The sequence below is a fragment of the Macrobrachium rosenbergii genome, chromosome 37 (assembly GCF_040412425.1).
Source record: "Macrobrachium rosenbergii isolate ZJJX-2024 chromosome 37, ASM4041242v1, whole genome shotgun sequence".
NCBI lineage: Eukaryota > Metazoa > Arthropoda > Malacostraca > Decapoda > Palaemonidae > Macrobrachium > Macrobrachium rosenbergii.
Genome location: NC_089777.1, coordinates 6,359,835 through 6,387,714, shown reverse-complemented (window position 1 = coordinate 6,387,714; position 27,880 = coordinate 6,359,835). Strand labels below are relative to the sequence as shown.

At 35.0% G+C, this 27,880-nt stretch overlaps 1 protein-coding gene across 1 annotated transcript in view; it reads left to right on the top strand.

Annotated features, from left to right (window-relative positions):
- The window catches only part of LOC136825281 (dnaJ homolog subfamily B member 12), an 83,089-nt gene extending 56,159 nt beyond the window's left edge, over positions 1–26,930 (top strand). The window contains exons 5-7 of the mRNA XM_067081360.1: positions 4,824–5,100; positions 18,608–18,771; positions 23,774–26,930. Coding sequence (XP_066937461.1) covers positions 4,824–5,100; positions 18,608–18,771; positions 23,774–23,883 — 551 coding nt within the window. The 3' untranslated portion in view covers positions 23,884–26,930. The remainder of the gene's footprint in view (positions 1–4,823; positions 5,101–18,607; positions 18,772–23,773) is intronic.
- Positions 26,931–27,880: the final 950 nt, after the last annotated feature.

The following is a 27,880-nucleotide window of genomic DNA, read 5'->3' as shown; positions in this document are numbered from 1 at the left end:
AGAATACTTGTATAAATGTATTTAAGAGGAAATTGTTGTCTAAGTTTCATTCTGTTCTTATGTCAAATCACTCCTGAAAGAGTTTGACAACTGAGAAAATTTTAACTTTGTTGTGTTTGCTTTCATAACTACTAAGAATGGTCTTCAGAGTGACAGATGCCTGTGGTAGGTATTGTTGTGATTTTCATAAATCAGTTTAAGAAGGCCACCAAGTTACATTTGTAGGATTGAGGATTTGATCTTTCAGTGAGTTTAAAAATGGAGAGTTAGTTGAGCCTAAAAGAAATGGGTGAAATGTAATAGGCAGGAAACTGAAAGCACAAGGTACATGGAACATTTCAGTTGAAAATATGGTTGCATTCACTGAAATGTTTACTCCATGTTTTGTCTATTATTTTAGAAATAAATGTTCTATATAAAACCTGTTCCACAGCTGTCTGCAGCTTTCATTTTGAATATTTATGAAACCATTATCAACATGCGTTAAGGTTATAAACAACCACTAGAATTTTAGTGAATGTTAGCACCCTTGGATCCTGCCTTAAAATAAGGCCCATCGTTACTTGATTGTAGCCATACCTAACTCTTTGATATCCTATGAAGATTATTAAAATTATGCCACTGTAAAATATGAATTTATCAGTGACTAGAAGTTGTATTGAAGCTGCCCAGAAATAATATCTGAAAAATTGTCAAGTTCAACATATTAAGTATTCATTTTATGAATGTTGGAAACCTTTGATCTTTCTTCTTGTAGCCTCTGAAGGAATTGAGGCTGACCAGGCACAGTCAGAGCTACAGTAGTATGACCATATCAAAAATATCCCTCCCTGTGAATAACTTTTATATACCTCTGAGTCCCATTATAAGTATTAAATGGTAGAGTATTGTTGAATTTGACAATAACAAATGAAATCCGATTAAAGCAAGCATAGGTGTTTGTTATAATTTAACCAATTTTACATAATCAAAGTAACCTTTCTCTTTAGGTTAGAGACATTTTTGACTCATGGACATTTCAGTTCATATGACCCAGCCCCATAGTTGAGCAAATTTGTCACAAAACTCAAGTCTTGACTCTTAACCCTGTAGGTAATTTCATTGAAATCTTCAATATTTACTCTTTTACCATTGGATTTTTAAAAGATGTAGTTTTATAGCAGATATTTCTATTTACTAGAGCTGACCCTTCCAGCCAGCCCTGTGAAAGGTCAAATATTCCTTGGTGCAATCTTGACACAAGTTATACCATATGCAGTGTGCCTTGTATAGCACACTGTAGCCTTTTCTTTTGTCCTTTCCCTTAAGTCTCTTCCTACATAGCTGTCCAACTTCTTTGATTTTGTCTTGCTGGAATGTTCACCTCTCAGTTAACTCCGTAGCTGGGTAGTGCTGTCAGTACGTCTCATGCATGGCGCACTGTAGGCATTACTTGAGGTTCTTCACAGCGTTCCTTCAGCCCCTAGCTGCAACCCCTTTCATTCCTTTTACTGTACCTCCATTCATATTCTTTCTTCCATAATACTTTCCTTTACCCTCCAATAACAATTGTTTCATAGTTGAACCACAAGGTTTTCCTCCTGTTACACCTTTGTAACCTTTTGCTCTCAATTTTCCTTTCAGTGCTGAATGACCTCATAGGTTGTCCCAGCATTTGGCCTAAACTATATTCTGTTTCGATTAAGACCAAATCATTTTGGGCTAGGCCTTGCTGGCCCCAATAGCAGTCTTGGAAGGACTAGCTTGGTACCTCTTCAGTAGAAGGCCCTGTACCTCTTAGAGGGGTAGTGCCATCAGTGCACCTCATATGGTCAACTGTAGGCATTACTGAAGGGTGTTTTTGCAGCATCTCTTTGGCCTATGGCTACACTCACTTTTTAGCCTTTCATTTTATACCTCATTTCCCACTCCAGTTTTGTTGTCCAACCATTCCAACTCCCTCTTTTCACTGTCTTAAGCGCTAATGGCTGAAAGTATCCCAGTGCTTGAGTAGACAGTGAATTTCATAAAAGTCATGAAAAACTGGTTACTATGTTATCTATTAATTTATGTAATTCAGACCTGAAAGAGTTCTAAAGGCATCGGCGTAACAATAGCCTAATGAATTTTAATGTCGCAATGTGAAGTTTGTTTGAATATAGCCTGACAGAATAGGTCATGTTTATTTACAAATAATTTAAATTTCTTTTTAATTTGCCTGAAGTTTTTACTCCACTTCAGCATTTTGGATTTGCCTGAAGTTTTTACTCCACTTCAGCATTTGGTTTGCTATAGTGTTTATTTGGTAGCAGTGTTTCTTATTTGTGGATCCTCCTCCTTTAAGCAGTGCTTTTGATTTAGATTGAAAAGTGTCGCATTGATTAGCATAGTTCACTGCTTGCAGAAAGTTTGGAAAATCTGTTGCATAACATATCGGGTTAATTTTTTGAAATCCTGTCTGCTGAAGAATTTGTTGGTGCTTGTAGTTTATAACTTATTTATTTAAAGCTAAATAAATAATTCAGTAATCCCAAAAATCCTAAAAGTAATGGTGTCCCTCTTGTCATTACATTATTTTTGTTCTGTGTTCAGAAATTTTCTGTTCAGTGCAAGTCTAAATATATGGTGCAGAGCAAATTTTCATTAAGTAGTCTCCTCCTGTTGCTGAATTTTTCCTTTATTTTGATAAGGGAAGTTATAAAAAGTTGCTGGTGTAGAGATCAAAGAGAAATTTTATGCGAGGTAGCCATTTCCATAGCATCTTTTTCTTCGTAGGCTTTATTGTTATTGCTAATGTGTAGTCCCTGTTATGTAAACAGATTAAATTTGACTGCAAAGCAATGAATTATTATCCATGTTGTCAGCAGGTGCCCTTTCAGCTGTGGGGCAGTCAGACCATGTACAACCCTGAACTCTTTTGACTATGGTGACAGGAGAAGTTATATTCAACTGGTGTTTCTTATACCTTCAAGTGGGCTTACCCCGAGAAATTTTCCATTGAGCCATGCTTCTATTTTGTGCTTACATTTAGATATACTGTGATAGATTTCTTTGAATACTTGAATGGTATTCTTTGATATTTGCAATTGTGATGTTTTCCATAAACCAAAAGAAGTAGTGTACTTTGCTGTGAGCTATTTGCTGCTTGGGTCCACTCATGGCTAGACCTGGAGGAGCATATAGTGACTTTTTGATCATTCTGCTGCCATGTTATCCATGCAAGTGACTTTGAGAGCCCTCTGAGAGCTAAAGATATTAGCTTGGAGGTCTGGTTGAAGTGAAACACTTGATAATAATAATAATTACATACAAGTGACTGGTGATTGGAATATTGATTAATACAGCTCAGGCAAGATTTTGACTAACTACTGTGCAAGTGACTGTTCTGATGGTTAAAAGTAAGTACTGTACTGGAAGACTTTGCAGATATACCACCGTTTTTTCCATTTTTACCTTACCCCTGCCAGGATTGTTGATAGTACTAGATGGTTTTTGGTGGATCATTTTTGAAAATCTGGCGATGAAAAGAAAAGTGTCAGTAACATAAGTAATGAAATAAAACATGTAAAACAATACTGTACTGTTAAAATAAAAAACGACATTTAAGACATTAAGATACATTAAAATATATAATGCAATGCTTTCGGAGACATTAAAACAATATATACAGTTGAAATAAGAATCAAAAAGTTTGTTAAATTGTAATATTTTAAATTTTAAATGGATAATAATATTAATTTTAATACAGTATGCAGTAATAACTATTAAGTTTTTGGTTTGATACAGCATTGTATAAAATACCGTTCACTATGAATTTTGGTGGCTTACTCTAGCCTGTCTTACAGAAATACTTTTATGATGTGAAGTGTTTGAGATTTTTATGTTTTATAACTCTATCGATGTGTTTGTTGTGATTCTTATTGCTATGAATTGGTAAAAGAAGGATAAAATTGTGTCACCCTTCTTGGCTTGGGGTTACTGAAAGTGCCTTAAGCTATGAATCTTGTTGGCTTAATCTAACAATCTTCTAATAATATTTCAGTCTCAGGGATTTCCTCTGTAGCATGGAGTTAGCGAGTCTTACTGCACTGTTTTTGTAACTGACTACCACAAGGTTATTACCATGTCTTATAGTGGGAAAACATAGGAAATTCTTCTTATAGCCTGCTTTGCAGAGGGATTTGTATTTGAGAGCAGATGCAGATAAATATTTTAGAGTAGAAATGGCAGGAAAAAGGTCAAGAAAATTCATTTAGCAGAAAATGGCAAGCAAATATATTAAAGATCACCATACAAAATCGAGCATGTGGTACACAAGATGATGTAAAGCAGACAAGGAAATGATGAATACTTTAGAATGGGACTTGGAAAGAGGTTGTGGGTTTAAGGGTTTTTAGGAATGTTCAGCCAAATCTGTACATTCTTTTTATATACATAGGGCTAGAAAAGAAATTTTTCACATGTGGTACTTGTAAAAGTTTTGTCATGTCGAAACCAGGGATTTAAGAATAGTCCAATTTCAAATTTCAGAAAATAATATAAAGTCCATTATAGTGACTGCTAAACGTGCAAGGAGAGTTATGACAGTCATCAGTAAAAAATAAACCCTCTCTGTAAACTTATGGTTACTTACTCATTTTGCAGTTTCATAGGAAGTTGTTATGTACTACATTAATATATATTTGTTAAAGAGCTCATCCATTAGTCAACTTTGTGAGAGCTAGTAATTTTTATTTTGTTGTATGGTTAAAGTATCTTACAATCTGAACTAGTAAAGAGTAAATATAGAAGTATCGTGCAGTACTACCAGGAAAGCTCAGTTTTTCTTTTTCTTTTCTTTTCAGGTGACATGACAGCGGAGGAGCTATTCAACATGTTCTTTGGTGGAGGTTACCCAGGTGGCAATACCTACGTCCACCGAGGTGGGCGATGGGAGCATGCAGGTGGACAAGGCAGGCGTGGTTTTTCAGGGTCAGGTGGTCACAGTCACCAGGCTGCGCATTCAGAACAATCCAATCTGTCAGTTTTCCTGCAGTTGATGCCTCTTCTCCTTATTTTGCTGCTGTCCCTAGCATCGTCTCTTCTGTCTTCAGATCCCACGTACTCCTTGTCACCAACCAGGTTATTAGTCTTTCTTGTTATTGCTAGGTATATGTATTTCCTTGTAAAATCTGCGTAAAGATTTCTTGCCTTTCTTATTTAGTGATCACCGTGATTCCAGGTACGTGTATATATAGCTGTATATTTGTAATTGTTTTTGGCTAAATCTAAGTAACTTAATGAATTTTATATATTTGTAGCTTATCCATGGGTAGTGAATTGCTGAATGCCTTTCCTTAATTGTATTTCTCACTTTTAAGGTATACAGTAGAACCTCTCAATAATGAATTTATTGGAGTTTTGTCATATTTATTGATGGGAAATGTCCAGTATCTGGGTTTAGGGCTTGACCAGGGTATAGGCTTTTGCTTCCACCAGACTTTACATATGATCTTAAAGCACTACGTAAACATTTATAGCTGGGGCTCCCAAGGTATATACTGTGGCTTCTACAGCTAGGTCACAGCGGTTGCTGTGGGATATTCCGTAATGTTCTGGATTATTTTTTTTACCTCCAGTGAATTTTTCTCATGATATAAAATCTTTATTGGAGGACCCCTTCATAAAGCTAGGCCACTAGATTTCAGATGAATTTTAGCCCTCGCAGTCCAGCCTAAAATATGCAGTATATTAAGCACACCCCTAGACCGGGCTAAATTTGAGGGTGGCCAATTTAAAAAAAAAAAAAAATCAATGGAAAGAGGTATGCACATGGTACTATAAGAAAAAAATTCTGACAAAAAATCTGTACCTTCCACGGGAAGTTGAAAGTAAATATTTCCAATCCTGTGCTGGGCCTTTTACCAAGACTCATAAAAAATATACTAATTTTACCTACAGTAGTTATAAATTTTTTTTCTATTATTATTTTATTTTATTTTGTAAAATTATAATTACAGCTCACACAGTATCATAACAGATAAGAAGTAAAATCAGTATCAAATTCTAAATATATTTATTGTAAAATATTTACAACACATCCTTGGATGGGAATGGTGGACAACATTCCCCTTCGACATCCCAAGGCAAACTGATCTTTCTCTCCTGCTATTATAGTTGCCGTAAGAGTTGCCATGAGTCATTTATGGCCCATGGAAGTAATCTGAACGCTTTTCCCGCAAAATTTGTTCAAACTGTATGGGGTGAAATGTTGATTGTCAGAGAACGATACCAGGCAATGTACCCTAAAGCTATAAGTAGTCATCATTTGACAATGCCCGCTCACAAAGGGTTAAGATGATAATATAGAGAAAGTCACATGGGTTCAGAACATGTTGGGTCCGAGCTTGATGTGAATTAAGTTTTGTAGAAGAAAGTTTAATGAACTGTCTTGCAAAAATACATTGAAAACAAGTTTGGCAGCATGGATTGAACTTGGTTCTGGATGTGAGTAAAAGATGAGTACCTGTATTCATACTCACCCCTAAAGCGTATTAAAGTGTAATTACATTTGTATTCACCTTTTTGGTATTAGCTGTGATAAAAAAGCAAATACATTATTTGAAAACTGTGCCTTGTTAGATACAGTGCGTCACCGACTTATGGTGGATTCGATCTCGCAGTGCTTTTTCAGCACCATTAACGATGTTTTACAGCACTGTAACTTTATTTTGCATCAAGTTACTGCACCATAAGCGCTGTTAAAGCACCGATAATTCACAATGTAACAAATGTTTTGTTTATTTGTATTTTTTGGTGTTTATATATGTATTTTATGCCACTGAATTCAAAAATCTCATTGGTTTTGATGTAATATCGATGGTTTTTAATTTATTCTTAATTTCATATTTTCTCGTTCTATACCCAACTTTTCTCTACAGCAGTATGTTGGTTCAACCTATTCTAATATTCTAAGGATAATTACACTTTAATACGTACTTTTTCATGTCTTGAAAGGTATTTAGGAAGTACAATATTAGTTAGAACAAAAAGAAACAATACAATTCTGCACTTTAAATGCTTTGATAACTCTTTTCTTAAGATCAGAAGCGCTTTGACGATCGAGATTTTCTAGAGTGCAAACTTTCATCTTTTCTGACTAGAGACCATATGTGATCTCCCATCATAGCAGTATCCCATCGTCCTTGATACTGAGGCTCTGAAGTCGTTCTTGGTACGAAAGCTTCCTCCATTTCTTGGCTGTTGCTACTTGCTGACTCTTCAGATGAAATAGCCATTGCACCTTCCATCTGAAAGGAAAGAAATAATTACATATAGCAACTTAAACAAAGACTTGAATAACGTTAGTATTCCATCATCTTTAGGAAAATGAATGCATAGCTAGTAAATACTGAATGTTCAAGTTAATTAAAAGTAAGACTTTTGGAGAGTATGATAAGTATACTTACATTTTGTGGTGGTTGTGGTACTGGTAAGGTGCCATCATGTGGCACAGGTGCTCTAGATGATGGGATGTCTGGATACTGAAGAGCTTGTCTTCCTTTCACTTTCCTGTACTTTGTCACATCAATCATACAGAAGTAACAATCATCGTGATGGTTCTTTGGCTCACTCCATACTCTGGGAACGACAAAAGGCATTGTCCCTCCTGTACCCCTTAACCATCCTTCTAGAGTAGATCGGCAGCTTCCACATATCACGTGAGAGGCCCATGGTTTGTCCTGGTCACCCATGGGCATTCCGAAATAGAGTCTGTACGCTATCCACAATTTGGCATCTTTCACGATCTTATGTAATACCTGTTTTTTCCAATATAATAACCACACACATAGCAAAATGAATCTGGAGAATTTGTACACCCTCTAGTAGCCATCCTGAAGATAGCAGAACTTAGTAATTGATTTATCTCAAAGAGAAAATTAAATATTCACTTGGTAGCAGAACATATAACAGTTCCGAATATATATAACATTGAAAGACGATATATTTCTATAACGGTCGATGATACAGAAAAAATAATTACATTTTTGGAATCAGCAGAGAAAACAAAAATAAAATAAACAACAAAAATAAAATAAATAAAACAAAAATAAAACAAAAATAAAATAAACAAAACTTTTGTAAAAAAATTGTTACGTTGTGTAATGTATCGCACAGTGGACTCACTCATTCCTTATGATTATTTAGAAATGCTGAAAAAATAATCTTTCGCACTGAGGATACCTGTGGATTGAAAATGTTGGGACCCACTGGTACATGTAATGAAATTTAAATATATAGTACAGTCGAACCTCTTAAAACCAGCATTCTTTGGTCCGGGAACTCCCATGGTTCAGCTCGATTTTGAATCAGCCACCATTAGCTTGTTGAGCAACCACAAGGGTGGAACCACATATTGTTTACAGCTTCTTGACAGCAAAAATTATGCCATATCTTTTTTTTTTTATGAAAATAATTTTTAGAGCCATTTGATATGCCACCCATGAGATCAGATGATGCCAGAGATAAGAAGCACAAGCATAAATCTCTATCTAAGCTAGAAAATGTTTCTGTGGTTTACCTTTTGACAGCAAAGTGTCAGATGCGCTAAGTGATCACCAAAACTCATTCTTTATTTTTGTCATTTCATTACCCTCTACAATCAAAGTAATTGACGAAGAAACTAATTGCGATAATTATGAAGATAGTAAATTTAGGGTCTTGGTCTGGCAGTGGCCTAGCCCCAAGGTTTCTGGATTTAAGAGGTTGGACTGTATAACATTTTACAAGTAACACATGAATTTCCAATTAAGGGTGCACGAATTGGTCTCAAAAAAGGAAGATTAATACTTATTTACACAGTAATTTGTAAGGATACACAATATAAATTTGTTCTGCACTGTAAAGAGGTGGACAGGCAATAGTATTAATGGATTGTGAGCTTTGCTATGGTAGATGGTTATAGTGATCACAGGAATTCCTGAGGCATACAGTTTTTGTGAAGGATACGAGATAACAATACATAGGATAAAATTAATATCACCTTGCATGTCTTAGTCATTTAGGTGACTTCTAGCCAGAGAAACCAAGTCCAATGAAGTGAGGTCTGTTATTGCTAGGTTCTACTGAATTTTAGGTAGTTTTATGTACCAAGCATATTCATATCCATATGTACAAATATATGCATGTAAATTCACACAAATAAGAAAAAAGTATTACATGGGGCACAAGCACAGTAGCTCCATAACTTCAGTTCACTAGTTGCTGCTGAAAATACTGTATGGCACAGTAAAGGGAAAGGCCCTTGGAATAACCAGTAGCTTTGCCAGAAAGGAGGTTGAGTAAATTTTTTTTTTATGAAAGAGCCAGATTATGTTAGTTTCACCCTTTTTAATCTAGTACAACAGTAACTAAAAGAATATGAAGCCAGGTATCCATGAAGTAAAAAGAAAGCTTGAGAGTGATGACAATGAAGACATAAATGCATGAAATTCCAGGTAATTTTTTTTTCAAGGCCAGAACTAAATAACCACAGATTGTGAGTTATTGTTTTATATCTTTTCACTGCAGCTATGTCTAGTCTTGCATGTAATATACCCTGCATCCTTGCACTCTAGTGTGTGAGTTCTAGAACTGTACTTAGCATATGGCTTTTATTCTTGCACCTTAGTTTGTGAATTCTAAAACTTTTTTCCAAATTTTCATTTAGGTTCCTGATGTTTGCAGTATACATTTAGATTTTCTGGTGATCTAAACTATCATGATAGTTTTAGGCATGTTATAAGAAGGTCCAGAAAATCATGGCGAAAATTGACACAGTTGAAGGTCTGTACCAGATTGAAATTCAGACAGAAAGTTGACAAGACACAAGAGCATGAATAAAGCTCACTGTAAGCCTGAACCTGTTTAGGAAAGAGTGGACACAAAATTTTATGATAATGATGGAATAATTATTAATGATATAGCAGGCATAAAACCAAAGTAGTGCAGAGTGGAGGCAGTGGGGATATACTGCACTGGGGTAATTGTCTGTACCTGCTTCTGTACCCAACCATTCTCTGTCTCCAGACACTCTCCTTGTGCTAAGTCATTGCCCAGCCTCACTTCTGTCAAGTCCCCTTTGTGTAGCTGCCATCCTACTGCACATCATGCCCCTGCCTCCAGCATTTCACACACCTCCAAGTGTGTTCTATTGTCACCATGTCATCAAGACACTCTCTGCCCTCCAATTCCAGTTCAGGCCAAGATTGAGATAATCATTGATGAGGATTGTATCATTACTTTTTCAAGGATGATAGGGTTTGATCCACCAACAAGAGCCTGACAGGTGTGCTCTCATGCCAACACACCTGTGAGATATCCTACTTTAGAATCCTGCCAGTTGAAGGAACATTCCAGACCTACCACCAGTCTTTTTGGCACATGTATTATCCCAGAAGCTTCCAGCCAGTAGAGGATAATTTTTCCCATGTTTATGTGAGATTTAATGTCACCACCACCCCAGTAAGCATCAGAAGGCATAAAAAAAAAGTCAAGAGGACAAGGTATTCTTAAATTGTGATTATCAGTGCTCTCACCATCCCAGAGAAGAAACCAAAAATTCAGACCACATGGGAAATTAAGGATTGTGACATGCCAGTCAAGAGTGCTCATTTTGATGATCAAAAGGCAGTTCATTTGGCCAAGAACTTGAACGATGACAATCATGCAGACCCCACTGCTGCAACTAGATGAGGCTATGGTAGACGAGACACTGTCATTAATCTGTGGTATTTTCAGTCTCAACAGACAGTGGAAGGCAGAGTGTAGTAGAGTCCAAGTCTAGTGGAGCTGCCTTCAAGTTTGATCATCCTTCTGTGAATGCAGCAGGAGAGATCTTGGCTGATATTAGACAACTATTGACTGGCAAAGGATGGGAAAAGCCTGTTATTTTAATACCACAGCTGTTCTTCCTTTTGACCCTAAACATCAAAAGTGTTGCAGAATGACTAGATATGCCATCCGTCTTTGAGTGCGGAAGCTCTGATTAGGGCAAATCTTCACAAATCTGTACTTTTGGGTTTTCAAGATTTTATGAATAGATCCATGGCTAGACAGTAAAGGAAGACATGAAAATGTTTATGAATATGGTGATGACCTGGCAGCTTTAGGGAACTCCCTTAGTAAACCTGGTAGGGATGGGATTCAACTGTAAGGGGGTTGGGGGCATTCTATTGTTTAGAGGATGCTGACCCTGCAGCATGGAAGACTGATGTGAGCATGCTTTTATGGGACAATTTGGAGATTTATGTGTTCCTGGCCTTCAGACATATTAAGTGTGGTGCCTGATAAGGTACAGACTTGTTGAACCTGTGGATAAACTTATTGTCCCACTCTCATGTCAACTGGAATGGTTTCCACCATACTATCCTTCCTAGAAGATGTGCCAAGAAGGCTTCCTAGATGGTAAAAGCTACTGTCATCCTCACTTCAGAAAGTTCCATCCAAATCTGGATATGATCAGTCTTCACGTGTTCAGATTATCAAGTCAAGGTCCTAGTGAGGCCCTGTAGAAATTTGGCATCTATACTCTACCACTCAGAATACATAGATTCTTGTGTCATTGATTAGCCGAGAGGAGTCTTAAGGTACCACAATATGAAATTTGTCTCAGAGGCTAAGAGGTACAAATCTGCCCTCTCCTAATCATTTAAGTCCTTAGGTCTCAACCTAGGCATCTTTGTAGAGCTGAGGATTTGTCACCATTCCAAAAAACTTAAGGTCCATCATGAATAAATTTAAGGCGAGCGCTGACACCATAAGGCCCCATTATAAAGTAAATGACTGTTTCTACCTTATGATTGAAGGGATTTGCTTCAAACTTTTACCACATTCTACAACTAATAATGAAATTTCTCTGAGGGGAAATTTAGAAATTTGACTTCTAAGTTCATTTTTTTTTTTGCAGTTGAAAAAACATTTTGAAACTTCTCAAAAATAATATGCAACAGAAAAAGTTTCACTCAAAAATGAATTTGCCGACGACAAAATCAAGATACATAGTTATACTACACTCTGTAAAAGTTTCATTGAATCTGATTCAGTCTTCGTAAACAAATCATTTATAACTAACTGATTCAGTCTTCATGGAGAAACAATAATTTATTTTTGAAAAAAGTAATTTTTGAAAAAACAGCAAAAGAACAAAATTATTGCTTATTTTATAATAACTATGAAACTATGAAAGTTAGAAAACTGATTTTTGCACTAAAACTATTTTGTCATATGAGAAATTTGCCTTGAAATTTACAGTATAATCAAATGGATAGAACTGTGCTCTCTACCTAAAATTTGCATTTATGGGAAGTGCCGATGCCATAAGGCCCCATTATAAAGAAATGACTGTTTCTACCTTATGATCGAAGGGATTTGCTTCAGATTTTTACCACATATTCTACAAGTAACACTGAATAAACGCAAGTCTTGTTTCAATCTTCTTGCAGATGTAAGCATGTAGTTTTAAAAAAAAAAAGTTTTTTTGGGAAACAGCAAAAGAAACAACTTATTGGACTCAAGATCTTGAAACAATCAGAAATATCTGGAGCCAGTTATCCCTGTAGTATTATAATCAATATTCTCTCTGATGCTACCACTAGAGAGAGTGAGATAATTTAGTGGGTGATAATTATTTTTGAATAAATTTTGTTAACACTTTGACATGCCTTTATTTTTACAATTTGTCATTCACAAGCGATGAACAAAATTGTCTGTGAACCAATCTAAATATTTTTTTGAGCAGTAAATCTTCAAGATATGTTTATTTACACATAAAACAGGCCAAAACAGTGTACAGTATAACTCCATCCTCCTAACCAAACTTAGAGTCATAGAGACATTTTTACAAGTTTTCACAATTTGTCATTCACAGTGCCATAAAAGCAATGAACAAAATTGTCCAGGAACCAATCTAAAAATTTTTTTTTTAGCAATATATCTTTAAAATGTGTTTATTTACACATAAAACAGTCCAAAACAGTGTACAACTCCTTCCATCTAACTAAACGTAGAGTCATACAGACATTTTTACACCAAGTTTTTTGGCAATTTTTCATTCAGAGTGCCATTCAGGTGATGAACAAAAATGTTAATAAACCAATCTAAAAAAAATTTTTTTTTTTTTAGCATTATCACTTCAGGATATACTGTATTTATTTAGACATAAAAGAGTTGAAAACCTGTTAATAACTAAAATTTGATAATTCCTCGAAGTTCAGAGGCCAGCGTGCCCCCTAAGCCACCCAAAAGGGGACTCCTCCTTAATGTGGTGAAGAGTGAGGCACAAGCATCTTTTGAATCCTTGGATCAAGTTTTTCACCCAGAAGGCCTTGCCATGACAACAAATCTTCCTCAGTTTCTGTGCCATCTCAAGATTCGAGGGAATTCCAAACTCTTTGTAGCAGTGGAACTCGTTCCAGAAACTGGGGCACAGTAGACTCCTTTGGTTAGCCTCATACTCAAAGATTTGTGGCCAAGGATCAGAATGTAGATGTACTACTGTATTAAGGATTTCTCTCCAGAGGTTAAGCCAGTGGGAGATCTCTGCCCAGACAGGGTAGTTTGCTTTACCTGCTTAGGATGGAGGGTTTTAGAGAGGGCTAATCCAGATGTTTCTCAACAGGTCAATTGAAGAAGCAGCTTTCTAAAGATAGAATTTCCATCTAGCTAAGTTGAATACCTTAAAAACATGCAAGAATGTTTCCTGAGTGTAGGCAGCCAGGGTGAAAGTATTGGTACATGAGAACCAAGGACTGCCTATTCTCATCTTTTTAAATTGAAATATATCATCTAAGGGACATTACTCAAGCTTTTAGATTTTTAGGTGAATCATCCTCCATGTCTCATCTCTTTGGCATCCTGTTAGGTGTAGCACTTTTAGCATCAGACTCTTGTGCCACATACAAGATTAGAAGCAAGTGTGCCTCCATTATATATGTGATTTCTCCATCCTTGCAGTACAACACTTTTTATTCTGAAAGGTGGGGTTTCTGAAGAAGACAAATTTTTAAAAATCAGAGTTAAATTTTTCAAAGGAGCCATTACTTTTCCTTTGTGGCCCATCTCGCAGCTGTCAGGGGAAACCATACTTTCATGAGGTAACCTGGCAAGAGGAGTGGTTTCACTTTTTATGTGGAAGTGTCAGGCATTTTTGCAGGATTCACAAGAATATGAAGTAAAAGCATTGGATTTATATTGAAATTATTAATTTAGTTAGAAAAAATTATTTACATGGGTGTCTAAAGTAGTTAGGTACTTCAGCTAGCTTTAAAAACACCCAAGACATTGGCATATAATACATAAAAGTCTCACACATTCAACAGCATCCACAGACCAGTGTGGAAGGTCTTCATTACTGTGGCATTCCATGTAAATATGTAAAGTTAAGTAAATTTATCCGTGAATGAAGTGGATGTGAATAGTGGGGTGCAACAAGGGAACTTTTTTTCATATTTACTGTTTGCCATTCTTGTAGGTTTTATAATGAAAAAAGTAGATGGAGGTGGAAGAACAGGTTTAGATTTGAGTAATGATAGAAATTTGACAGACTTGGGACATGCTGGTGATACTGTTTATTCAGCAAAACACTACAAGATTTACGAAACATACTTAATAGCATGCATCTTGTATCTAGAGCGATGGGCCTTAAAGTAAATCTAAGAACAATAGGTACAGTAATGGGGACATTATGCACGTAGGGATAAAATAACATTAGATGGACAAAGGAGTAATTAGCGAGGTTGAATTTTCCAAGTGTTTATGGATAATGACATGCAGTACTGGTTCTCTCAAGTTAGTGAACCTGTGCTTTACATGCCTTAAGACAAGTCAGTGCGCATCAGCCCTATGCCAGGCATAACTTGTTCCTTTGTTTGAAAGTAGTACCAAAAGCCAGAAGCATAAATAACTTAATAGCATGTCCTTTGGCTTCAGCAACACCAGCACAATACCCTGATTATTAGGAGTCAGATGGCAGAATAGAGTTAGAAATAGCCTATGGGAAATACAGAAGTTCCATAAGTAGATGAGATGATGAAACAGAGGTGGAGATGGCTTGGACATGTCCTTTGCACAGCCCTTGGCATAATAGTATGTGGCATTGTCAGCTGGACTCCTGAAGGCACAAGAACAATTGGAAGACCCAGACCTACTTGGATGAGAACTATGAAAGAAGAGGCTGGGGATAAGTCAAGATTTGTGAAAGATTAAGCACAAGATATATATGTGGCAGAACTTCACATAGACCCTTTGCGTCACATAACACTGGAGACAGTAGTGCTTATGAAGTTCTTTGTTAACACATTTAATGAGAGTTCTGTTTGGTAGTCATTTTATCTGTGCTCAGTTTATTCTGGATAATATTAGATTTGTACAGGGATTAGTTTTCATGTTTTTAATTCTTTCTGGCAACATTGAAGAGAGCTGTTTGTTTCTTTGGCTACATTATCTGTAGTGATGATTAATGCTGGATTAATTCCTCATGCATCTGGAAGTTATAATATAGACTATTGTCAGAAGATACTGTGACTTGTTTTAACTATTTTCCATGAATTATACTTCAAAACAGAACCGCTGTTGCTTTTAGTGCTTGCTCTCCTAGAAATAATATGTGCTGCTGTTTTGCAGCATACCGGCACATTCTGTTGAGGTATCACAAGGCTTTAATTCCCTTTCCTGTAAAACTGGAACAGTCATGTTGGCAGTGTTGGTGTTCATATTTTTCAGAAAGGCTGTGTTTGTACTCGATGTGCCTTGCCCTCTGCTGTAGCTGATCTTAGTTGTGTCATGTTTATGTATTTTTATATTTATATGAAATGCTTACGCATCTTTTATTTGTTTTTCTTGTTTCTCTTTTAGTCATATGTTGATATTCTGTTCTGAGGAAGCAAGTTAGTGGCCTGTGAGGCTTTTTCCTTTTGGAATTTTGAACATTTAGGTACCGTAATTGCTTACAAACAAAACAAAATCTTTAGGTAGAATAACCTTGCAGTGTATTTACAATTTTCTTTCTCAAGATTCTTTGGTAAATTAGAGCAATTCTATAAAAGGGGAGGATGAATATTAACCATAAAAAATTTCAGTCAATTATGGCCCTTTATCCATTTTTTAGTAGGAGCGTATAATCTCAGTTATATTTTTTCTGAATATTGTGCCTTAGGCTCGTTTTGTGAGCATTTTGAAAGTTACATCGAGGATTATTGTGATACATAGGTTATAGATTAAAAAGTGTAATACTGTATATTTATGTATAGGAAAGTTCACATTTTATTTGCCTTTTTATATTTTTGAACTCTGGTAATGTGACAGATAGAATGTTTAGGTTTAACTGTTAGTTTCAACACACACACACACACACACACACACACACACACACACACACACACACACACACACACACACACACACACACACACACACACACACACACACACACACACACACACACACTCTCTCTCTCTCTCTCTCTCTCTCTCTCTCTCTCTCTCTCTCTCTCTCTCTCTCTCTCTCTCTCTCTCCCTCCCTCCTTGGAATTCACTACAAAGTAGCAGAGCTCGTAGCTTTGTAAATATAAATTTTTTGTTTCCAACATAAGACAGGATTGTAAAATATACTTTTTAGGTTAGGTAATGTGTTAAGTCTTTCATGTGTATCCATTAATGTATTAGAAATGTTTCTTTATTTCATATTAGACTGACTGTTAACATTTTAAAAGCTATGTTTTGACAACTTTTAATGTAGATTTTTTTCATTTATTTTCTTTTATGCTTATTATTTTTATTCTGAGTTCTGTTAATAAGTGTGCTGTCAGAACCATTTAAAACTGAGCACTCACAAACTCTTCCTTTAAACCAGATGTTGATGCCAGTACAGTACAGGCAATCCCCAGTTTACGTTGGGGGTTCCGTTCTTACACCGCTTCATAAGCCAAAATTCATCATAAGCCAAAAAGTCTTCGAAAATCATAAGAAAACCTTACTTTTAATCCTTTGGGTGTCTTGGTAACGATGTAACCTGCATTTTTGTTGAGTTTTTCATCAAAAAACCTCCAAATTTTGACCAATCTGTCGTTTTGGAGCCATATTTCTTGTCAGATCGGCATCGTAACCCTGGAACATGTGTTGTAAACTGGGAAATAATTTTTGATGAATATATTTGAAGAGGGTTGTAAGCTCGGAATGTCGTAAGCCGAACCCATCGTAACCCGGGGACTGCCTGTACTGTATTGCTGGACATATTTGAAGTCTCTCTCTCTCTCTCTCTCTCTCTCTCTCTCTCTCTCTCTCTCTCTCTCTCTCTCTCTCTCTCTCTCTCTCTCTCTCTCTCTCTCTCTCTCTCTCTCAATTGCATCAATATTTTATTTCTTTTGTGGTAATATTTTTGATAAGATGCACATGTTCCCCTTTCTTCTTTGTTCCCATGAAGCGTTGTTACAAGTTGTAACTTACGCAATAAATTTGATAGCTTATTTTAGTTTCATTTTAAGTGCCCTCATGCATCTAGCATTTTCCTTTGGCATATATTTTTTAGAAAGATTATGGATGTGTGCTTTAGTTAGCCTTTGACTGAACTGTAATTGTTGGGTCGTGTTGGGTTGCCTTAGCAATGTGCAAATACTTTTGAATAACAAAGTTTATCATCAAATCTGCTCAGATTTTTTAGTAGTTGTCTTGTGAGAGTATGTATAGCGTATTACCTTTTCTTGACATTAATTTTTTTTTCATGGATGTCGTGTAATTTCAAAAGGCAGCCTTAATTAGAAATTACCTTAGTTCAGTAAAGGTTTGCCTTATTTTATGTTTAAAATGATATCTTTTAGGCTTGATAAGGAAGAAGAAGTTTTTAATAGTACACTCTCAATAATAATATATTTTCTTGTAGTCTTTTTTTTGTAGGTCTAGGAGAATTTAAAAGCTTACTCAAGTAGTCTGAAATAATGACTTAGAAGAAATAATAATAATAATAATAATAACAGTAATAGAGATAAAAGACTTTTTCAAATGTTTTTTTTTTCAGAACAGCAAACTTACTAAGGTATTCAGATCCTTTTATTACTCAGCTATAAAATATCATACCATTGTAGGATCGTAGTATGTACTGGGGGATCTACCTTAATTTTTTCCCTAACCCATCATATTTAAGGGACAGTAAATCTTGATTTTTTCATTAGTATTGAACAGAAACACACTGCAGAAGATAATACATACCAGAAGTAGTTTCACTTTCAGTACAAAGGAAAACTAATGACACTTCAACTATTGATTAATTGCAAGTCCAGTCAGTACCTCAAACCCAGTTGTAGCTCATGGTGCTTTAATACCATGTAGAAATTCCAGTGCCTGAGAAGCTTTACAGTGGTAAGGCTGGAATATGCTCATAGCCTTCAGAGGGTGTTTTTGTAGTTTAGTGAGGCAGTTTAGTGAGTTTAGCCTTTACAGGTACATTACTCTCTTCAGTAAAGTCATGATGGTTCTGGAATAATTCAGTAAAGTTTTCATTTCATCAGCCTTGTAAGATATGTTTTCTAATCAATGGATTTGTTGAATGAAACTGAATTAAAAAAGAATTTCACCTTTGGTATTAGAAGAGGTTTAAGCATTAAACTTTTATTTAACAGCAAGTACAGCGTTCAGCGTACTACTAATGGACTTGGAGTGTCGTATTATGTAAAGCCGGACTTCTCTACTGAGTACCAGGGAAGCATTCGCCGTTTAGAACAGCAGGTAGAGGAAGATTATGTGTCAACTTTACGCAACGCTTGCTTCAAAGAAAAGAATTACAGTAAGTACATTATACTGAGGTTTAAGTAAATTATTGAAAGGTAAATTTTGTCTTATTGGATGACTTTATGCTTCCAAGGTTAGCTAATTTTAGTCTTTATTATGTCATGTGTATGCTGATTGGAAATAGTAAAGAATTTGTCCACAAACTAACAATAACATTCAAGATAAGGATAATATATTTCAGCACCTGCAGTGGTAATGAAGTAGATATTGCTAGTTCTAAAACTCCAGAGAAAAAGCACTTAACTCACAGAGAATGGGTATTCATAACCTCAGAGAGAATGTTTTGTAAGTTTCCATTACCCAGGGACTGCTGCTTTATCCTGTAATAAGTCATTGTCCAAAAAAGGAGACATTGATTCCAGTACTTAGCTACCATGTTACTAAACGTGGTGAAAGTGAAAGTTCCTTATTGAAGTTTGACTTGAGAAAGATGGGTGAAGCAGGATATTGCCAAAGGTGGTCTAAATCATAATTACCATTAAGGCAGTATATCTATTAGGTGAAGGTCTTGGGAGGTGTCTGTTATCCCTACAAGAGAACAAGGCATGATCACCATCATCTGTCAAGATATAGAAATGATAAAAACTGGTTCTATTTATTATGCAGAAAAGCGAGTATAGATATTGTCACATTTTCTGAATCATTAATTACTGTATAGTTAACAGTATGTCAAGGAGTGTGAAAGGTATGAGGATGCCTAACTGTCCAAGTTCCAGTTTTACCAATTTTATATCAGTCTTCTGTGACTCTACCAGTTATGATCTGTTCCTGGTTTTTGTTAAGTTGAGCAGCAACATTTTGCAGGAATCAAATAATTGCAACAAGTAATGCACAGTGTTTCATGTGTAGTGAACGCTAGAAATAGTAAAGTTCTTTGTGTAACACCAGACAGGTTAGAGCTGTTGAAACATTTATACCTTATGTTTCTTGGGGGTGATGTTAGAAAATATTTTATTTGACCAGGATTATTATGAGCAATGGGCAACCAGAGATGATCAACACAAAATGCACAATCAGGAAGCATATGCTCTTCTGCACAATGGAGATGTGGGAGTGTTTGAGAGGTGGAAGAATGGGTTCTCTGTTGTTTTTCCCTACTCTTCATGTAGTAATTCTCCCTAAGTAAGAAAATATCTCTTGACACGAGTCATTTGTTAAGGTCAATACCGAAGGGTGCAATTTACCTAAAAACTCAAAGGCACAAAAAAGTTGACCAGGAGACCTGTCATTGTCTCCCAGAATGCAGTACAAAAGTCTGTCCACAGTTTTTAAAGAAATTGTAATGGTGAATCACTGGAAACTTGAAGGAATGCTAAAATGACGTATGAATTTCCTAGTTCAGGAGAACAGAGATTGAGATTTTTCTAATGTACATATTTGATGTTGATGAAAATTTAATGACAGTACTAAGGAAGGCTTTTGCTAAATAATGGGAATACATTTGCAGCAGTCTTCGTGGCACAGTTTCTCTACCTAATTGTAAGTGAAATGGGAAACAAGGGCATGTGAGATAAATAAAAAATAAGAACAATGTGGGAATGGTGTCATTCCAAAATTAGTGAGATTATAGTCTGACTCTTCAGGCTTTTGGTCTCAACTCAGTGTCCTTGTATTTTTAGTTATTTGTATTTAATTTTTTGATACCCAGATATGAATATGAATCTAGATTGAAGTGCTTATTCTTGACTACTTGAGAGACAAATTGTGTCAGTGGAAATTATGTTTCAATAGCCAGACTGAACCATTGAATCAGCAGTCTTAACTTGTGGGGTATCTGTTTCTAGGTAAATCGCATAATCTTGAAATGGAAACTTGAGTTTGTGATAGAATATTCTGATTTAGGCCTTTTAAAAGCAAATGGAAAGTAATCCTCTCTGTAGTTGAGCATGATATTTATACATGAAATTGGGAGTGCTACATAATTTGAAGGAACCACTCAAAACACATGTATTTGATGTCTGATAAGTGCATCAGGCCCCTTGAAGCCAGTTATCCCTTTAACGCCGAAGCCCTATTTACAAAAACGTCTCCCGTATGCCGGCGACGTTCGGTGAGTTAGCGCCGAAGCGGAAAAAAAGTTTTTTTCAAAAAATCACAGCACGCTTAGTTTTTAAGATTAAGAGTTCATTTTTGGCTCATTGTTTTTGTCATTGCCTGAAGTTTAGTATGCAACCATCAGAAATGAAAAAAATATCATTATCATATATAAATATTGGAATATATGACAGCGAAAAAAAAAAACTTGTATATAATTGTATACAAATCGCGCTGTAAGCAAAATGGTTAAAGCTAATGACTTAATTTTTTTTAGTTGTATTGTACACTAAATTGCGATGATTTTGGTATATAACAAATTTTAAAACGATCAAAGCAACACAGAGAAAATATTATAACAAAATGATGCATGAATTAAATAACGCAGCAGACGTAAAAATTTTTTTTTTTTTTTTTTTTTTTTTTTTTTTCATTCACCATAAATCAAAATATTGTGCTAGAGACTTCCCGTTTGTTGAAAAATGAAGCTAATTGATTGAATATTACTAGACTGTAAGTGTTTTAGCTTACAATTGCAGTTTTCGACCATTTCGGTCGAGTTAAAGTTGACCGAAAGTCGAATTTTTTCTATTTATCTTGATTTATATGAAAATATTTCAAAACTGATAAAAGCTAAAACCATGAGTTATTTTTTGTTGTATTGTAAATGAAATTGCGCACATTTTCATATATAAAACTTTATGTATCGACTAATATAAAACGGTGCAAATATTACGACAACGAGACGAAAGAATTTCTGAGATGTTCGGCCGAGTTACCGTGCATACGTAAGGAAAATGTTTTTTTAAAAAATTCACCATAAATCGAAATATTGTGCTAGAGACTTCCAATTTATTGCAAAATGAAGGTAAACAATTGAATATTACTAGAATGTAAGAGTTTTAGCTTACAATTGCGTTTTTTTACCATTTCGGTCGAGTTAAAGTTGACTGAAGGTTGAAATTTTGGTAGTTATCGTGATTTATGTGAAAATATTTCAAAACTGATAAAAGCTACAACCATGAGCTAATTTCTGTTGTATTCTACATGAAATTGCACACATTTTCATATATAAAAGTTTATGTAATGACTAATGTAAAACGATGCAAACATTACGACAACATGACGAAAGAATTTCTGAGATGTTCGGCCGAGTTATCACAGCAAGACGTAAGGAAAAAATGTTTTTTTCAGAAATTCACCATAAATCGAAATATTGTGCTATAGACTTCCAGTTTGTTGCAAAATGAAGGTACATGATTGAATATTACTAGAATGTAAGAGTTTTAGCTTATAATTGCGTTTTTACCATTTTGGTCGAGTTAAAGTTGACCAAGCTTGAAATTTTGGCAGTTATCGTGATTTATATGAAAATATTTCAAAACTGATAAAAGCTACAACCATGAGTTATTTTCTGTTGTATTCTACATGAAATTGTGCACATTTCCATATATAAAACTTTATGTAACGACTAATATAAAACAGTGCAAAAATTACGACAATGTGACGAAAGAATTTCTGGCGCGGACGTAAGGAAAAAGTTTTTTAAAAAATTCACCATAAATCGAAATATTGTGCTAGAGACTTCCAATTGGTTGCAAAGGTAAATGATTGAATATTACTAGAATGTAAGAGTTTTAGCTTACAATTGTGTTTTTTTACCATTTTACCGAAAGTCAAAGTTGACTGAAGGTTGAAATTTTGGCAGTTATCGTGATTTATATGAAAATATTTCAAAACTGATAAAAGCTACAACCATGAGTTATTTTCTCTTGTATTGTACCTGAAATTGCGCACATTTTCATATATAAAACTTTATGTAACGGCTAATATAGAACAGTGAAAAATTACGACAAAATGACGAAAAGAATTTCTGAAATTTTCGCTGAGTTACCGCACGGGCATAAAAAAAGTTTTTTCAAAATTCACCATAAATCGAAATATTGTGCTAGAGACTTCCAATTTGTTGCAAAATGAAGGTACATGATTGAATATTACTAGAATGTAAGAGTTTAGCTTACAATTGCGTTTTTCAACCATTTCGGTAGAGTCAAAGTTGACCAAAGGTTGAAATTTTTTGTAGTCGACGTTTGCTACGTCCAACAGGCGTTTAAGGGTTATCTAATTTCAAATCGCTAACCAGTTAGTGATGAATGGCCAACTAGCTCCAGTGCTTGGCATTTAATTCAGAATCTGACAATCCAGTCAAATCCATAAATCCAGACTCATTATGTGATCCTAATAAGACATGATCCTAATAAGACATTCAGTTGTTTGCTAATATGGGTGGTTAGTAGAATTTCAAATTCTTTGGTTCTTTGGAACTAGGACATAAACTGCAAATTAATCTTGAAAGTACTGGTCTTTGTGAACTTTCATCAACGACATTTAAAGATACGTTCAGAAATCACAGTGATACACAGTGATCCCATTAAAGTACGTAATGGAAGAAAATATCCAAGGTAGTGAAGTGGACCAAGGAAGATGGAGCGGTTTTTGAAGGGGAAAAGTTACAAAAGATGAAAATGGACAAGTAATAAGTGACTGTTAGAGGCAGTATTCTGAAAGTCCATTGAATGGGAGAATGAATACGAACTGGAGGACTTTGGTAGGCAAACAGAACATATGGGATTGTTATCTGAAAAGATTAAATGGGTCTTTGGGAAGAAGAGGGATGCTTTGTCACATATGAGATAGGCATATTTTAGAATACTTACCAGCTGAGGGTATGAATAGTTCCACTACTAACCAGCTCAAGGTGATTAGATAAAATCTTTGACTTACTTGTAAGTTATAGTTTTGTAAAGGTATCTCCTGGGCTTGACTAATAAATCTTTATCTCCAGTCATCTCCAACAAAAATGTTACCGCGTATCCTGATCGAACTTGTTATATATCTTTTAAGGGTGGTTGAAAAATCATTTATGGATTTCTTTTAACATTCTGTCTCTTTTATTATTTCAGAGGAGAATATGATATGGAGAGCTCGGTCGTTTGGAGATGCCCAGATGTTCAAGAGGGCCCAGGAATTACGAACACCTTCCTGTGATTCATTGCAAACTCTGTATAGTTAAGACCTTTGAGAGTTTTAGTTTTTGATTGTCATAGCCAAGTTCTTCATCACTTAGCCCATCAATGCATCTGAAACATTGCTTGTTGACAGGTTTGTAGTTTGCTATGAAATCAGTTGGTTTTAGGTCAGGAACCACAATTTGGGGTGTTCCTAGTGACTACTCCAAACAAAATTGGAGGAGTTGATGAAACAAGCAATTTGGAGGACTGTATTTCTGTAATCTTTGACATTGTTGTGTAGCATTTGTTATATTCTTCTTTAGATTATTAACATAGAAAACCTCCCAGTCTCTGTGAGCTACTAGAATATTTTCTGTCACTTTCTACAGCAGATTTTGCTTTGGACTCTACACTTTGGTTACTTTGTGTGTATATGTTTCTCTTTTATCATGTTACTTCTGGCCTCCATAAGATGCAGTTTTATGTTTTGTGGCACAGTAGGTACGTTTGTGCAGCACATGATGGAAATGTGCGAAGCAGTGACACAGAGTAACCATTCTTGTATAAGAACAAGTGTTTATCAAAGGCATGTAAGTTACTTGTCTTTTATGGGTAATGTTTTTATTTTAATTGGATGGAAGACTATTTTGCTGTCATTTTTATAGGGAAAATTTTATAAGTAAAAGTTGATACTGAGATACTTCAAAACTTTTGCAGTATGAATTGTCCTAATTATGTGCCGGGTAGGTTGTATTTTGAGTAAGGTGTAAGTAAAGCCATTTTTATCTACCATTTGTGAGGAAAAGAGAAATCTTGCTGATGGCTAAAGATCACATGTCTCTAGAGAATGCACTACAAATTTACCAGTAAAACATACTACTTTGTGTGAATACCCAAATTTCAGTCAAGAGCAGATAAGTAATATTGGGCACAGATCCCTTAAAGGAATTTTTGGTAGAATCTCTCTTTCCAGAGAATTGTCACAAAAGTTTGTACGAACCTGTAGTAGATAAGATATAGTTAATTTTATTTTATAAGAACAGTTCCTTCTGGCTAGCCCTCAGAGTTTTGATTCTAAACTCGTTGGTGGGGTTGAAGTATCCTTTATAAGTTTATAACTGGTGTGACTTGGTTATTTTCACATCTTTGCATACATGCATTTAAAAATCTTGAATTTGGTCTTCAAATTGTCCTTTGTAGAAGTTTGGAGTAGGGGATCTTACCTGTCTTTAATGAGAGGAATTGTATTCTTTATCAGACATGTTATACAAGCTGTATAAATTAATATATGCATTATATGTACCTTCCATGGTATGCAAGCCATCTTCAGCAGTCTTCTCTAATCCTTAATAGTGTCATCTTGTCTTGCTCTGTTTACCTGAAAAAGTAAATCTGCTCCTAAAGAATGGTTAAACAGGTTTGCACTTGGTATTTGTATGATGTTGCCGTAAGCATCATCTGCTGTCATGCGAGTAATGATGGCCTGTTATTACTGATTGTTATTTGTTTTTATATATTTATTGTATATCACTGTTAAGTTATAAGATTTAGTAGGAGTGAATGGATTTGTATTTTTTTTTTTTCACTGGCGGGCCTTATTCATGATTATTATATATTGACAGGAGCAAAATGGTCTTTTATATGACATAGGTAATGATAGGTCGATGTTGGTCATAAGAGGACATGATGGTTGTCAGCTTGGAAAATGTTATCAACATATCACTGAAATATTGATCTTGCAAAGGCCCAAGGTTCTCATATGTCAGGATTAATGAACTTAACTAAAAGCCACATTATGAAAAAGAATCTCCTTGGGGTATGCCAAAATTTTTTATTACAGTCCAACGTTGGTAGGTACATTAAATCTTTAGTATAAAATTCATTCAAGTGGTAATTTTTCAAAAACTATACTTTTGGTTTAAAATCTAAATATTGACATTTTTAAAGTGTATGCATTCTTTTACAGTGTTGAGTTTTATGGAGCACTATATTTCCCCAGTCGATGCCCCTGGCTTCACTCTGGTATTTATAAATTTTGTTCTCATTGAAGATGGTTGGAGTTGTCAGGTTTCTTTTTGTATCTTACACTATAATTTATGAATAATCCTTAAATTGTACATGAATAGTGTAAGATAGCAGAACTTAACATACTTATGGCCTGTTGAACTGATAATCACAGCCAGGCCCTGGGGTTCGTAGCCACTAGATCATAGTTATGTATATCAACCATTGCAGATTTTTGGTTGATGTGCCATTTTGTGAAAGTGCTCTTTCAGTTGCGGCCCAGTTGTAAGTATAGTAAATTTGAGCTCATTTTTGTGTAAATATTTATTTATGATGGAATATGTCTTTGAAAAGTGTAAACAATACTGAACATTAAGCGAAATGATGGATCAGCAAATGATATAAGTTTTTACTGATCATTGTCAAGTGGAATACTAACCATTAGAAAATTATGTAGGTTTTAAGTAATTACTAAATGAAACATATACAGTAGTTTTTAAATTTTATTTGTTTTTAAGGAAACACCATAATTTTTGCTCTTCATGTTTGAAAAATTAGATTTGATAATGTTGATGTCTTGAGTTCAACAGACTCAAAGGATCAGTAATTCACGAATTCAGTTTCTTAAACCATCACACGATATCCTTATTAATTTCTTTTGAGAGCCAAAAATGCCCAGAAGTGAAAACTAAATATTACTTGTATTTTCTGGTTTTTTTTATAGTTGCATTTTTGTATCTTATTCACTCTTTTTCCAGCGTTCCTTACCACAACAGTAATTTTGGAAGTTAAAACCCCCTTTTTCATAGTCTTATTAAAATGGTGTTGATATTGCCTATGATAGGGACATATTTTCATCTAGTCACTTATGAAAAGTTTTGTACAGTACAGTATGTTCATCCTCTATACAAGGGTTAAAATGTATTTTTCCTTGTACAGTAATATTTAACACCTCCCACCTAATATCATTTTGTGATAAATATACTATTACTTCTCTTACCTTGTATCATTTTATGTGGTACAAAAAATGGTCTCTGTCAATGTTACTTTTCAAAAAAAGGAAATGATACAACATAATAAACTCTTTTTGAATAGTAAAATGTCAGAATTTGTCTTCATTTTACCTTAATTTGTTTTTGTTAATGATAAAACGGAATCATTGAATACATTTAAACACACACAAATGCTGCATTTAAGGATATTTGTTACATATCCACCTACATGTTATGTTCCAGAATGCAGAAGTATACAGTGTGTCCTGGTATATTACATTCAAGACCTCTTGTTTTCATTGGACCCGATAGTATGGTGGTAGAGCAAAGTCCATTTGCAGCTAAGGTTAAATGTTCATATCCCACTGAGGTAAGTAAAACCTACAGTGCCAAAATTCTGTGAATTGGGCCCATATGTTCCCATATGATAAGATGGAGTTCAGGATAAGACATTTGCTGTCATGTTGTTTATATATGATGTTCTCAAAAAAAAAAAATTAAAATTGCAAATTAGATTTTATTCATTTTAACTTATGGATCAATGAAAATGTGATAAAGATTTTAATTTTTCTAATGTTTGAAATTGTTGAAAAATGGAAAGTTTCCAAACATTTCAGACATCTCCCTCACAGTCTTCATTCAATAGTATATGTTGTTTAATTCATATTTCTTATTTCTCTATTAGAACAACAGTACACTGTATACTAATGTAGTACTTTGCATTATCCAATTAAGTTATTTTTTCTTTAGATATCACCTGAGATTCTTCCTTTTCCAAGTAACCATTCTTCCCAGCAAAGCGGCAGATTTTCTACTTAGAATGTAATGATACAAAGTTCACTGTCACATACTTGATTTGACCCATCAGTGTAAAATTGTCATGCGTCAGTAGTGTCAAGGTGTTTATTTGTAAGAACTGTTAAAGCTGATATTAAGTTCAATAGCTGGACTTGGTGAGGGTGGAAGATATTGAGTACCCTTTATCATCTTGAACATTTTACCAGGTCAGGCTGAGTAAAACCTTGTGTATTTCATACACAGGAAGTATTTATTGCATGGAATA